This window comes from Amblyraja radiata, chromosome 31, assembly GCF_010909765.2.
Source record: "Amblyraja radiata isolate CabotCenter1 chromosome 31, sAmbRad1.1.pri, whole genome shotgun sequence".
NCBI classification, from domain to species: Eukaryota; Metazoa; Chordata; class Chondrichthyes; order Rajiformes; family Rajidae; genus Amblyraja; species Amblyraja radiata.
Window position 1 is genome coordinate 11,871,835 of NC_045986.1, and position 14,230 is coordinate 11,886,064.

At 43.8% G+C, this 14,230-nt stretch overlaps 1 protein-coding gene across 2 annotated transcripts in view; it reads left to right on the plus strand.

Annotated features, from left to right (window-relative positions):
* The window catches only part of eno1 (enolase 1), a 55,298-nt gene that overhangs the window by 26,356 nt on the left and 14,712 nt on the right, over nucleotides 1-14,230 (plus strand). The window contains exons 4-7 of one of the 2 annotated variants that reach the window (XM_033048511.1): nucleotides 1,281-1,339; nucleotides 4,751-4,820; nucleotides 7,484-7,617; nucleotides 11,929-12,151. In XM_033048511.1, coding sequence (XP_032904402.1) covers nucleotides 1,281-1,339; nucleotides 4,751-4,820; nucleotides 7,484-7,617; nucleotides 11,929-12,151 — 486 coding nt within the window. Of the gene's footprint in view, nucleotides 1-983; nucleotides 1,043-1,280; nucleotides 1,340-4,750; nucleotides 4,821-7,483; nucleotides 7,618-11,928; nucleotides 12,152-14,230 lie in introns of both variants that reach the window. The other variant, XM_033048512.1, reaches the window with a different exon arrangement.

Sequence of the window (14,230 nt, forward strand, 5' to 3'; positions counted from 1 at the left end):
CAGCAACTCTATCAGCTACGACATTATGCCTCCCTTGAAGTGCTAATACACACTTTAATTTATCAACTCAACTTTAAAGTAAAACTGTTATCAGAATCGATCAAGCACACTATCTTCTTGCCAACACTTTTCAGTGCAGTAGCTATACTGGAGAGTATTGTTCTGTCTGGCAGCAGGAATGTAGACGAGGTGCCATCAATCCCACCGGAAGTATTGCAACCCATATCGCAAGATGAGTTTCCATTGGATTTCCGCTGAGTTACTCCAGCACTTTGTGTTGGTCCTGACCCAAAACATCACCCATCCTTTTTCTCCAGAGGTGCTGCCTGGCCCACTGAGTTGCTCCAGCACTTTGTATCTTCTATTGGATTTAGTTGGCTGCAATGTAATCATCTGCAGAGAGCACTGCAAGGCTTTAGAAAACGTTCATGGCCAAAGGACTCAGTTATTAGGCGTAATGTTTTTTGATTGAAAGTTACACCATGGATACGGGCCCTGAGTCCACACCAACCATCGATCATCCGTTCACACTGTCCCACTGCACGAGGTAATTCAAGAGTTCTCCCGATGAACAAAATTGATACTTTTTACTGGTACGAGCCGCTACGAGACATCCACGAACTACAGACCTGCTACGGACATTCTCCGAGTTCGAATCAGGGGAAAACTCGGGAGAACTCTTGAATTACCTCGTACAGTGGGACAGGCCCTTAATTCTGTTATCCCATTTTTGTATCCACTCCCTACACTCTAGAGACAATTTAGAGACCAATGGACCTACAAATAGTGAGAGGTTTTGTATTCATATGCAAAGTAAAGGGATAAACTTAGATTTACACCTATTTTTTCAATTTGTACAAGAGTGACTCTTGAAATGTTTTTTTTTAAAGTTTTGACTGGTGCTGTGCATTTTGGTTTTATGCTCCGATTTATTTTACATTGTTTTATGTTCATTTGTGCTTCATTTTCACTTCTTCTGCCAGGTGTGTCGAGGCCTGTTAAGTATATTAATGAATTTCTTGGACCTGCTTTGTGTAGTCAGGTAACTAGCGCACCTGTGGGTTGATTTACTGAGCATGCAGGTTTGCAAACTAACACTTGAAGCAGGCATCTGTTGATTCATCTTTCCTGACCCACTCTTTCCCACTTCGTCTACTGATAACATCAAACCAAATTAAAATTGGACACCTGTCCAGTAACAATCCCAGCAGATGGTCCACTACTGCCTGTAAAGCACGTGTGTGGGCTTGAACTATTATTAATTTGCTTGTTTATTCCAGGTGTTACAAAAGCTGTTGATAACATCAATTCAATAATTGCACCTGCGCTTTTGAAGAAGGTACGTGTGTGTTAACCTTGATGTGCTCTGTTGAATGTGTTGGTGTCCAAAATGGGCGGGTATTTCAGAATTATGGTGTAAAATGGCCTCCAGATCGGTGCCCATTGCTGTTGAGCGGAATTGGCTTCATTGCTCGATCTCCTGCAAGATCATGTCCATCTGGGCAACATGCATCTGCCAACAGATAGGTTCAAGACAGAAGTTCCTACAGCACATGTTGCGGGAAACTGGCCTTTTGACTTTGTGCCTCGGGCCCTAGAGATGGGAGGAATAAATACCCTGTCTCCAGAGGTGACCATGCCAAACTGATTACACCAAATGGTTGAATTACAAACATGCCATGGATGCTACACACCTTTGAAGTGGTAATTGCAAATTGTTTTATTTTCTAGTCTAGTCAAAGCAGCACAGTTAGAAACGTTAAGATTATTATTTAAGGGAGTCTAGTCTGATGCTGTGTATTGTCCACAATGGGGCTGTGGCTCTGTTTGGTGATTTCCTTGTTGAATCGGAAGGCAGAGATATGAGAGACTGCAGATGCTGGAACCTTGTAAAAAAAAAAAAAGACTGCTGGAGGAACTCAGTGGATTAGGCAGCATCTGAGGAGGGAACAGGATGGGCAGCACTTGGGATCTGAAGAAGGCTTCTGACCCCAAAACGTTGTTAGGCCATTTCCCTCCGTAGATGCTGCCTGACCCACTGAGTTCTTCCTGCAGTTTGTTTTTTGAGTCAGGAAGTCACAGGATCAAGTCCCGCAGAGGCTTGAACAGGCTGGAAATATGCACATCAAAGCTTTACTTTTTTACTAAAAGTTTTCCTAAAACGATAACCATTTCAGAAAATAGATAGGCGCAAAGTGCTGGAGTAACTCAGCGGGTCACGCAGCATCTCAGGAGAAAACAGGACAGGTGATGTTTCGGGCTGGGACCCTTCTTCAGATGCGAAACGTAACCCGGCCTTTTTCTTCAGAGATCCTGCTGAGTTACTCCAGCACTTTGTATCTATCTTTGGTATAAACCAGCATCTGCAGTTCTTTCACCATTTCAGACAATGTGAACTTCCTGTAAAATTGATACTAATGTGCATGACAATGGGAATGGAGCAGCAGAAAAAATTGAAGTAGAAAGATTTATTTCTCACTCATTTGCTTCAAGCAAATTGCTTTACTCATTCTGCGTTCAATCAGTGTAGGAACAAAAGCAATCAATCAGGATTTATCACAATCTTAGTTTGCATCCAAACTTTATTGCCGTGGCAGTTTGCTTTTAATTCTACAGGATAGCAATTATTTGGTTGAAATGACAAGAGTGTTTATGTGTCCATGTTACGGTTTCCTTTTAATGAACTTCTCTCCCTAATGGTTAATATCTGTAATTCTCCAGCCTCTTGTCTGCTGACATTAATAGACCTGTGCGGAGACTTATGCTTGTGTACTACTGTTATTTCCATTTTAAAACCAAATTACTTTTAGTTGGAAAAATCAATTTGGTGGTGTTTAATTAAGAACCATGTATTTGTGTGGGATCGCCAGCATTGTAGTAAAGCTGCTGCTGCACTCAGGTTAATAAATGTGATTCTTTTCATCCATCATAATTCTTTTCATTTTGCTTGTGTGGCTGCTTAATTAATATTATAACTACTTGGTATGCTTGAGTTGGTTCTTCATTTGTGTGTAGTCTGCAGTGCGCATTAATTCATCTGGAATGCATGTTCCTCTCATTCTAATTTGTTGCCTGACTGCGGGAAAAAATCCGGATACAATCACAAATATTTGCATGAGTGGCAAATTCTTTGCTTTTCTATTCTTTGCTGGTAAGTACTAGATAAATATGTGAGACAGAGATGAGATCCACATGAATGCTGGTGGTAGTTGTTGTGAACTGCAGTGATTTGATAGATCTAGATCTTGGGTAAGACTGTAGACCTGTATCGCAGAATTCTATTAATGTAATGTTTAGTTTAGAGATACTGCGCAGAAACAGGCACTTCAGCCCACCGAGTCCACAATAACCAGCCATCCCCACACACTAACACTATCCCACACATGCTAGGGAGAATTTACAATTTTACCAAGCCAATACAAACTTGTACGTCTTTGGTGTGTGGGAAGGATAACGGAGCTCCTGGAAAATTCTACCTGTCGGTTTGCTCCTGGGCCTGGCCAAGATGGCCATTCGCAGGTCCAGGCAGCGGGTAGCCGATGGTCACACCAGAGTCGACCACCTGCCCCTCTCTTCCGGGCCTACGTCCGTGCTCGCGTGTCATTGGAGAGGGAACACGCGGTGTCCACGGGGACTCTGGAGACCTTCCATGAACGTTGGTTGCCATGGGAGGTCGAGTGTATTATTGATAAAGATGGCGATACTTTTATTAGATAACTGTGTTTGTAAATTACCAATATAGGTAGTCTTTGATCATTACTATTTTGAAAAAAATTTTTTTTTTTTTAAATAGCCCAGACCCTTGAATCCTGGCACTTGTGTGAGTGTCTGGTCACACCCATTGTTCATTTCCACTACCCTCACCACTGTAGCAATAATATTTCTGGATCATTTAATGTGCCTTAAGTGGCCCGAAATGACATTATAAAGCCTTATCTTCAGTATTCTAACCAATATTCAATCCTCAATCAGTTAGGGATATGCATTAAAATCTGGCCATTCATGTCTTGGAAATGGAATCTGATAAATAAATGACTGCATTTCCTGAGGAGCTGTACCGTTGTTGCAAGTATCGTGTATCGTGTCACTGCTCTCTTCCCTCCTGAGAGCTGTAATCCATTTCACATTTCAACATTTCAAACCCACAGCAAATTTAATATTAATTTAAATATCAAAAGTTGTCTGTGTGTAAACTGAGATTGAGTGAAAGATGACAGCATGGAAACAGGCCCTTCAGCACACCGAGTCCACGCTGATCATCAACCTCCTGTTCACACTAGCTCTATGTTATCCCACTTTCGCATCCACTCCCTGCACACTAGGGGCGATTTACAGAGGGCCAATTAACCTACAAACCCACAGGGGGACGTGAGCACCCTGCAAACAAATCAAAAGAACGTGCAAACTCCACACAGATGGAACCAGAGATCGGGATCAAGCCCGGGTTTTTGGCACTGTGAGGCGGCAGCTCTACTAGTTGTGCCGCCCTTAATGCAGTGAATTGTAAGTGAATACAGTGCTTATTACATTTTTTTAAATATAAATATTTTTTTGAAAAGATCAGCTTCAAAACGTATGGGTGTGTAGGTTAATTAGTTTTTGTAAAATTATCCCTAGTCGGATAACATAGAACTAGTGTGAACGGGTACTCAACTCAGTGGGTCGAATGGCCTGTTTCCATGCTGTACCTCTAAACTAAACTAAAAGAGATATTGCCTATTGTCTCATACTTTTTTGCATCTCCACACAGAATCTAAATGTTTGTGAGCAGGAGAAGATCGACAAGCTGATGCTGGATATGGACGGCACTGAGAACAAATGTAGGTGTGCATTCTCCAGGTGTGATCAGACCTTTCCAGGATGCCCCGGGGTGAACACTCTCGAGGGCATCTTAATTCCCTGCTTGGCTTGTCTGCCTTCAGCTGCCATTGAGCTTGCCTGACGTGGCTCCATCCCACTGGCCTTAGTGGCAGATGGCCCTCTGCACAAGACGGGCCAGAACAATTTTGTTTTTCCCCTTAATAAAATCCTGGTATTGCCAGGAATTTTCAAAGGGCTCACTTTCCAGTACCCTATCCAGGTAGTGTCAAGTGTTTCTTTGTTATATGCTCTGGATTTGAACTGAAACAATGACAGTCTGTAGAAGGGTCCTGTCCAAAAACGTCATCTATCCATTGGTAGACAATAAAGCTGGAGTATCTCAGCTGGTCGGGCAGCATTTCTGGAGAAAGGGAATAGGTGACGTTTCGGGTCAAGACCCTTCTTCAGACTCAGAGTCAGGGGAATGGGAAACGAGACGTATAGATGTCAAAAAGTAAAGATGATCAAGGAAATGTGGAGACCACAATGGTCTATTATTGGCTATGGGGTGGGTGAAAACATGTTATACAGACAGTGAAACTCAATACCTACCCGTCACCTGCCCATGTTCTCCAGAGATCCTCAAGTTGTGGAGGTGACGGTGGCAATAATTAAATCTGAATTTTGCATTTTCCTCTCGGAGCTTTGTAAATGGAAAATGGTCCTAAATTCATGCATGATCTTCTCCTGGTGACTCAGAGATCGAGCATGAGAGAAGCACTACTTTTTTTTTCTGCATGGTTGGTGCTGTTTGCTTGCCCATGTGATTATAGTTTTAAATGTATCCAACTAGAATAAAATGATGTATCTTTAGAATGGAGACGAGGGGGGCATTTCCTTAGCCAGAAGGTGGTGAATTTGTGGAATTCAATACCATAGGCGGCCAGTCCAAGTCTTTTGAGAACTTATAAAGCGGAGATTGGTGTGTTCTCGATCAGTAAGGGCATCAAAGGTTACGGGGAAAAGACAGTAGAAGGGGATTGATAGGGAAAATTAGATCAGCCATGATCGAATGGCGGAGCAGACTCGAAGGGCCGTATGGTCTAATTCTGCTGCTCTGTCTTATGGTCTTAGTTCAGGCTATTCTCCAGGTAAACCAGTAATCCCTAATAATTGGTGTCCATATCTAGTGGATTAATCATTTAGACCAGGGAATTAAATGTAACATCTCCAAGTTTGCGATGACACAAAGCTGGGTGGCAGAGTGAGTTGCGAGGAGGATGCTATGAAGCTGCAGGGTGAATTGGATGGGTTGAGTGAGTGGGCAGATGCATGGCAGGTGCAGTATAATGTGGATAAGTGTGAGGTTATCCACTTTGGTGGCAAGGACAGGAAGGCAGATTATTATCTGAATTGTGCCAGATTAGTAAAAGGGGAGGTGCAACGCGACCTGGGTGTCCTTGTACATCAGTCACTAACGTAAGCATGCAGATACAGCAGGCAGTGAAGAAAGCTAATGGCATGTTGGCCTTCATTGCGAGAGGATTTGAGTTCAGGAGCAAGGAGATCCTACTGCAGTTGTACATGGCCCTGGTGAGATCGCACCTGGAGCATTGTGTGCTGTTTTGGTCTCCTTATTTGAGGAAGGACATACTTGCTATTCAGGGAGTGCAGCTTATGTTCTCCAGGTTAATTCCCGGGATGGCAGGACTGACGTATAATGAAAGAATGGGTTGGCTGGGCATATATTCACTGGAATTTAGAAGGATGAGAGGATATCTTATAGAAACATAAAATTCTTAAGGGATTGGACAGGCTAGATGCAGGAAAAATGTTCCCCATGTTGGGGGAGTCCCGAACCAGGGGTCACAGTTTAAGGATAAGGGGTAGGCCATTTAGGGCTGAGATGAGGAAAAACGTTTTCACCCAGAGAGTTGTGAACCTGTGGAATTCTCTGCCACAGAAGGAAGTGGAGGCCAATTCACTGGATGTTTTCAAGAAAGAGTTAGATTTAGCTCTTGGGGCTAATGGAACATGGGGGAGAAAGCAGGTAAAGGGTACTGATTTTGGATGATCAGCCATGATCATATTGAATGGCGCTGCTGGCTCGAAGGGCCGAATGGCCTACTCCTGCACCTATTATCTATGATCCAACTCATTATCGTGTTATAATTTCATAAATGCACCATTCCTCCATCCTGCCTTGGATAATGAGTAAGAATGATTTATTTGACCAGGGCGAATGCCTCTCATGATATTTCCCCCACTCGCTCACCTTGTGATGGCAGACAGAAGCAGCAGTCAGAAGTGGCAAGTCCCACTGACTTGAGTTCTACTTTGATCTTGAAACCTAGTTTTAGCAACTATATGTTGACACAGAAAAGAGTCCTGACCCAAAACATTGCTTATCCATGTTCCCCAGAGATGCTGCCTGACCCGCTGAGTTACTCCAGCACTTGTGTCGTTGGGTTTAAACAGCTGTAGCCCGTTCCTCCAGGGCTGGTTTCTCTGATGTAAACAACCCATGACTTGACCAAGTCATGGATCGCTGCACAGTGCAGTCAGCTGGATCAGTGAAGGGGAGGAAGCCTTTAATTGATCAATAATAAATTGCATTGAAATGATATGACCTAATTTCATAGTATTTGTGATGATGTCTTTTGCGTTTGTTTGCATTTTTCAGCTAAATTTGGTGCCAATGCCATTCTGGGCATTTCACTGGCTGTGTGCAAGGCAGGTGCGGCAGAGAAAGGGGTCCCCCTCTATCGCCACATTTCCCATCTAGCAGGCAATACGCAGGTTATCCTTCCTGTTCCGGTAAGCTTCGACCTCAGGTGTGCTCAATTGTGATACTTACACTGTTTTTAATCAGCAATTTCTCTAGATGATATTCTGAACCATGTTTCCTTTCCCTTTACCTTTACCTGTTGTACTCGTGCATGCATTTTGATCGTGATCTTATACAGATGTTTGGCCCATGACCTTTTCTATTTAGAAAGGTTTGTTTACTTTCAGAGGAATAAAGACGCTTTCGTTTCATTAAAGTTTAGTTTAAGTTTAGAGATACAGCGCGGAAACAAGCCATTCGGGCGCACCGACCAGCGATCCCCATACATTAACGCTACCCTACACACACCAGGAACGATTTTTTTACATTTATACCAAGCCAATTAACCTACAAACATGTACATCTTGGGAGGAAATCAAAGTTCTCAAAGAAAACCCACGCAAGCCACGGGGAGAATGTACGACCTCCGTACAGACAGCACCCAAGATTGAACCCAGGTCTCTGGTGCAGTAAGCACTGTAAGGCAGCAACTCTACCGCTGCGCCACTGTGCCATCCAGTCCTGGTCTGTAAAATTGCTCCATCCTTTCAATTTCAAATACTGTTTGACATTTAATTCAATTTGGCACGAACGTTGCTTAGATTCTAACTTGTCCTGAGTACCACAGTGGATGTATCACTGGTCGTGCAACAAGTCAATTAGTGAAGGACACAAAGTGCCGGAGTAACACAGCGGGTCAAACAACATTGTTGGAGAACATGGAGAGGTGAAGAAAGACCCCTACCCAAAACCTCACCTCTCAATGTTCTCCAGGAATGCTGTCTGACCTGCTGAGTTACTCTAGCACTTTGCATTCCTCTTTGTGAAACAGATTCTGCAGTTTGTTGTTTCTACAAGTTAATTGTCGCCATTAAAGCGCCAAGGAGATTTACAGGAGCTATCCATCAAAGCTATGACACTGAGCTACACTGGGAGGTATCGGAGCTTAATATGAGAGTTGGATGTTAAGGAGGAAGGCGGTTTTGGAAAATAAAGTCAGTTTGGGAACGTTGGCAGATGATGTCACAGCAGCCAGCCAGTTAGAATCAGAAATGATTGTCTACTTTCCAAATTGCCAAATTTTATCACCTCATTATATTGTGGTTAACTTATTCCTGATATCTGGAGACCATCTGCAGATGTACCTTTAGAATGTATCTTATTTTTAGTTAGTTTAGTGTTTTGTTTTTAAGGAGTTCTAGCTTTTTTATGTGTGGGGGGGGGGGGAAGGGGGAAACTAATTTTCAGGGTCCCTACCTGGTCGGAGATGCAGCTTTTCTCCGGGCTGCACTTTCGACCCGTCCTCGCGGCCTACCAGCGGACCTGGAGCGGCATTTCCTGAGGGGACCGCCCGGAGCATCGGCATCGGCGGTGGCTGCGGAGCTGCGGGTCCGAGGAGCGACGGGGCCGTCCGGAGCCTCGGCATCGGCGGCGGCTGCGGAGCTGCGGGTCCGAGGAGCGAGGGGACCGCCCGGAGCCTCGGCATCGGCGGTGGCGGCGGAGCTGCGGGTCTGAGGACGGCGGTGCAGCGCTGGAGCGCCATTGCGGGGCGGGCGGTGCCTTGCCTGAGTCGCCGCGCTGGAACTCCGGTGAGCTGGAACTGGCGTTAAAAACATCGCGGAGCTGCGGGCGGCGGCGCTGAACTTTACATCGGGAGCCTGGGATCGCGCGACGAGATCGCCAATTGAGCTCCATTCGGCGCGGCCTTGTCGGCTCCGGAAGCCACGGTCTCGAGTAGGGAGGCGGCCGTTCCAGGGTTCCCATGCCGCTGAGAGGACTCTCCCGACGCCGGAACATCATCACCCGGCAAGGACGGCCTGGAACATCGGGCCTCCGTAGAGGCAACTGTGGAGGCCTCAATAGGCCCGACTATGGGTGGACATTGGGGATGGGACTGGACTTTGTGCCTTCCCCCATAATGGGAACCATTGTGGGGGGATGTTTTTTATGTTAAAGCTATTTATTATTGTTATGTTTGTATTCCTTTTTTAATGTGCTGCATTGGCAAAAAGAATGTCACTACATCTAGGTGTATGTGACAATAAATCAACCTTTGACCTTTGAAAATAAAAGGAATTTCTTTCAGGGGGTGGTGAATCTGTGGAATTTATTGCCACAGTCTATTGTGGAGGCCAAGTCATCGGGTATTTTTAAGACACAGATTGGCAGATTCTTGATCAGTACGGGTGTCAGGGGTTGTGGGGAGAAGACAGGAGAATGGGGCTGAGAGAGAAAGACAGATCAGCCATGATTAAATGGTGGAGTAGACTTGATGGGCCAAATGGCCTAATTCTGCTCCTATAACTTATGAACATGAACCTGGACTGGTAACTGTGACATGAGTTGAAATCCCACCAAGGTTGCAGAAGAAAATGTTAGATTATGGCTAGAAGCCCATCTTTGTTTGGCCTCTCCATGACTCTAACCTTGTTGTCTCTTATTATGGGGGACATATGGTGATACACAATGAATGCTCACCCTGCCAGTGACTATGAATGAATACGTTTTATGCAAGTAATTGGTTGAGAATGGACGCTGGATTTGATTTTGCTTAATGATTTACTAATGGCAGATTTCCTTTGTGCCCGCTGAAAGGATAATCAGTGCTAAGTGCTTGTATGTTGAGAACTCCAGATCTTGTCTAATGTTACAAATCCCCATCGCTCCAACCCATTAACATGTTCAGGAGTCTCAGAGGCCATCTTCCAATGCAACTCTCTCTGCATGCATCCTACTTGGGCACATATTTACACAGGCTAAAGTAAACACTACTACTGTTTCAATTAGAACTCAAATTGTTCCCATCAATCTTGAAATATGATCTCCATTTGCTAAATCGATAACTTTGGGCTACGTTCAAGGACATTGCTAATACACTTAATTTGAGGACAGTGTTAACTGTAGGGTTCCCCTTTTATTTTCACCCTAAAGGAATCGTGCCAGTTAAGAATAGTTGCCTTGTGTTATAAATGTGCACCATTCCCATAGAATTGGATCTAAGGGGCTTGTAGCACTGTAGATGGGGCAAGTCGAGATTGGACTTGAGTTGCTGCGTTACTGCTGGGAGCATAGGTCACCGCCATTGAAAATGCAAAATGATAGAAATTCCCATCTTTGTGGTTGAACACTCTATATTCACAAAGGGAAGAAAGATGATGCTGATAGATCACTCTGGTGATGACTCCCTCACTCCTGGTTAGTGTGGATTGTGGCAGAGGTGCCAGCAATCCTCAGGATAGCCCCAACCTCCCGAACAGCCGTGAATGACGATGTCATCGGGTATATATTGTCTAGATATCATAATTGTTGATAGTACCTGCCACAACCAACCCCAATCACGGTGTGTTCCCCAAAATTGAAAAAATTGTCTTGATTTCCTCCATTTCGGGCATTAGCTTGTGACATGGCCCAAAGCATGAGATTCGTGGCTACAATTGCACTGTGGCAATTTCATTTCATTTTGCAATTTGGTGTAGAGATTTACCCACTCAATGTGGTTAATGGAGCCAGGAACGCAGATACTGGTTTAAATTAATACAAAAATGGTGGAGAAACTCATTGGGTCAGGCATCATCTCTGGAGAACATGGACAGGTGATGGTTCAAGTCCGAACCCCTCAGACTGATTGTCGAAGTGGGAGAAAGCTGGAAAAGAGGTGGGGGTAAACTAGTGGGAGAAATGGGTGCGGAGCAGAGTGGGCCATAGGGGAGGGTGGGGGGGGGGAAGAGGTATTAATGTTGAACACCCCCCTCTTTTTTCCCCTCTTCCTTGCGCCCCACCCTAATGCTGCAGGTTGGTGTTCTCCCACTACACCGCCTGTTTCCACTTCCCACCTCTCTCCCCCCCCCTCTGTCTGGCTTTAGATTTCAATTATCTGACACCCTTTCTGACCACTTCTCATCTCTACCCTTTGCCCACCCAACTGCCTCCCCTCACCTGTAACCCCCAATCATTTGATAGACAGGTTGTGTCCCACCCCCACCTCTAGACTTTGTGCTGCCCTCCACGCTTTGCTCCCCCCTCTACAATCAGTCTGAAGACGGGTCCCGACCCGAAACATTGCCTGTCCATGTCTTCCAGTGTGGTCAATATATGTTTGCAAACACAGCAATGTATTTGTGGAATGTCTTATTCAAGCTAATTGGCATTACAAATTGTTTTAATGCACTGTGTGAAGGCAAAAAATAAAATATTCACCTATTAATGTGAATTGTAAAACTGATATTTTTGTCAATGCATTAGTGATGAATGCATCATTTGCCGCATGCACGGTTTAATCATTTCTGTGGATGTCTCTGCAGGCTTTCAATGTGATCAATGGGGGCTCTCATGCTGGTAACAAGTTGGCCATGCAGGAGTTCATGATCATGCCAATTGGTGCCTCCAACTTCAAGGAGGCAATGCGCATTGGGGCCGAGGTGTACCACAACCTGAAGAATGTTATCAAGAGCAAGTATGGGCAGGATGCAATCAACGTTGGAGATGAAGGTGGATTTGCACCCAATATCTTGGAAAACAAAGAAGGTAGGACATCTCAGGAACAAAGACAAAATGTTGCAGATGTGGGAAATCAGAATCCTGAACAAAATGTTGGAAATAGTCAATCCCTGTGGAGAGAGGAGAGGTGTAATGTTTTAGGTCATCAGATTATTCCATCCCAGTTAACTGCTGAACAGTTAATATCACCATCTAGCACAGCTGTAAATGTGATCTTAACCAATATAAAAGACATGGTTTAACAAGTGTTGAAACAAGGGACTGCCAATGCTGGTTTACAGGAAAAGACTGTCTGAAGAAGGGTCCCAACCTGAAATGTTCACCTGTCCATATTCTCCAAGGGATACTGCGTGACCCGCTGATTTACTCCTGCATTTTGTGTCTTTTCATGGTTTAACAAATTATCTGTTTTCTATAAATTAATCATGTTGTGCAAATATTTCTTAGGCACTTCTTTTAACCCACCTTGGATCGTTTCTTATTACAATACATTACAGCAGGAATGGACTTGGGGGTGGGAAGAGAATAGTTTTAACATTTCAATTTTTTTTTTTTTAAATTATGCTAAGCTAATAAAATAGATAATATTGCAAGACTAAACTATCATAATGTAACACGCCCAGCATAAAACACAGCACGATAATGTATAGGGCCAAGAAAGAACATTTATGTCACTGTGGTACTTTGGAGAACTATAAAAGACAAAGTGATGCATAGCAAGGAAAAGTAAATGACAATGAGATAAATAAACAGCTATTTTGTTTGAGTATTGGGCTCTTTCAATACCTTAATGTGAATTTTACCTTCCATTCTTTGGTAAGTTGGGGAAAAAGGGAAGTACAAAGATATCTGGGGGTCCTTGTTCATCACTCACTGAAAGTAAGCATGCAGGTACAGCAGGCAGCGAAGAAAGCTAATGGCATGTTGGCCTTCATAACAAGAAGAGGAGTATAGGAGCAAAGAGGTCCTTCTGCAGTTGCACAGGGCCCTTGTGAGACCACACCAGGGGTATTGTGTGCACTTTTTATTTCCAAATTTGAGAAAGTACATTCTTGCTATTGAGGGAGTGCAGCGTAGGTTGATAGAATGGAGCGGCTGGGCTTGTATACTCTGGAATTTTGAAGGATGAGAGGTTATCTTAATGAAACATATAGGATTATTAAGGGATTGGACACGCTAGAGGCAGGAAACATGTTCACAATGTTGGGGGAGTCCAGAACCAGGAGCCACAGTTTAAGAATAAGGGGTAAGCCATATAGACGGAGATGAGGAAAAACTTTTTTTACTCAGAGTTGTGATTACTCCAGGATTTTGTGTCTCTCTTCGGTGTAAACCAGCGTCCACCGTTCCTTCTTATACAGAGTGTATAAAACTGAAAAAGAAAAACAATTAATAAAAGTGGAGAAAGGGAGAGGAATCTAGTTCTGCCATTAGTAGGGACGAAAGCATGTTGGACTGAAGAATTTTGTAGTATTATCAGAGCTCACTCATTTGCAGGAATGCATTTGTATCCCAGGGACATCCAGTACAGAAAAGTTCTTGGAGTGCTTTTTTTTTCACTGTACATTTTCCTAACTCGTGATGAAATGAAGCTACTCACTGAATTTGGCTGAGACTGTCACTGTAAATGTGGCATCCTACAAGAATGCTAAACTGTTGACCTAGTTCCCCATCCCGAATGCTGAATCCACAAACTGCAGCAGCTGTCAACTAATGGTTCAATGGAGCTTTATTATCATGTGTACCAATCCAGGCACCTCGTGTTTTATGTGGGGGTTACATTCTTGAAAAACAGCGTGTAACTGGAAAATGTGCAAATTAGACACACGTGTCAGGTGTAAATTTGAACACATTGTTCCAAAAATACAAGCATGTAAATCGAGCTTTGGTATTAAATAAATAAACGTGTTCTTTCAAAAACACAAAATCAAACGCACATAAAACGTGAGATACCTGTCTATTGAAATTATTTGTTGCATATATTTCAGTGGCAATCCTGCTATACATTAGACACAATCATACTGAGTGTAAGATTGTAGACCACACTGAGTCCATACACAAGAGTCGTCACGTTTTAGGCACCATCTCCTACCTTTCAATGCTCGT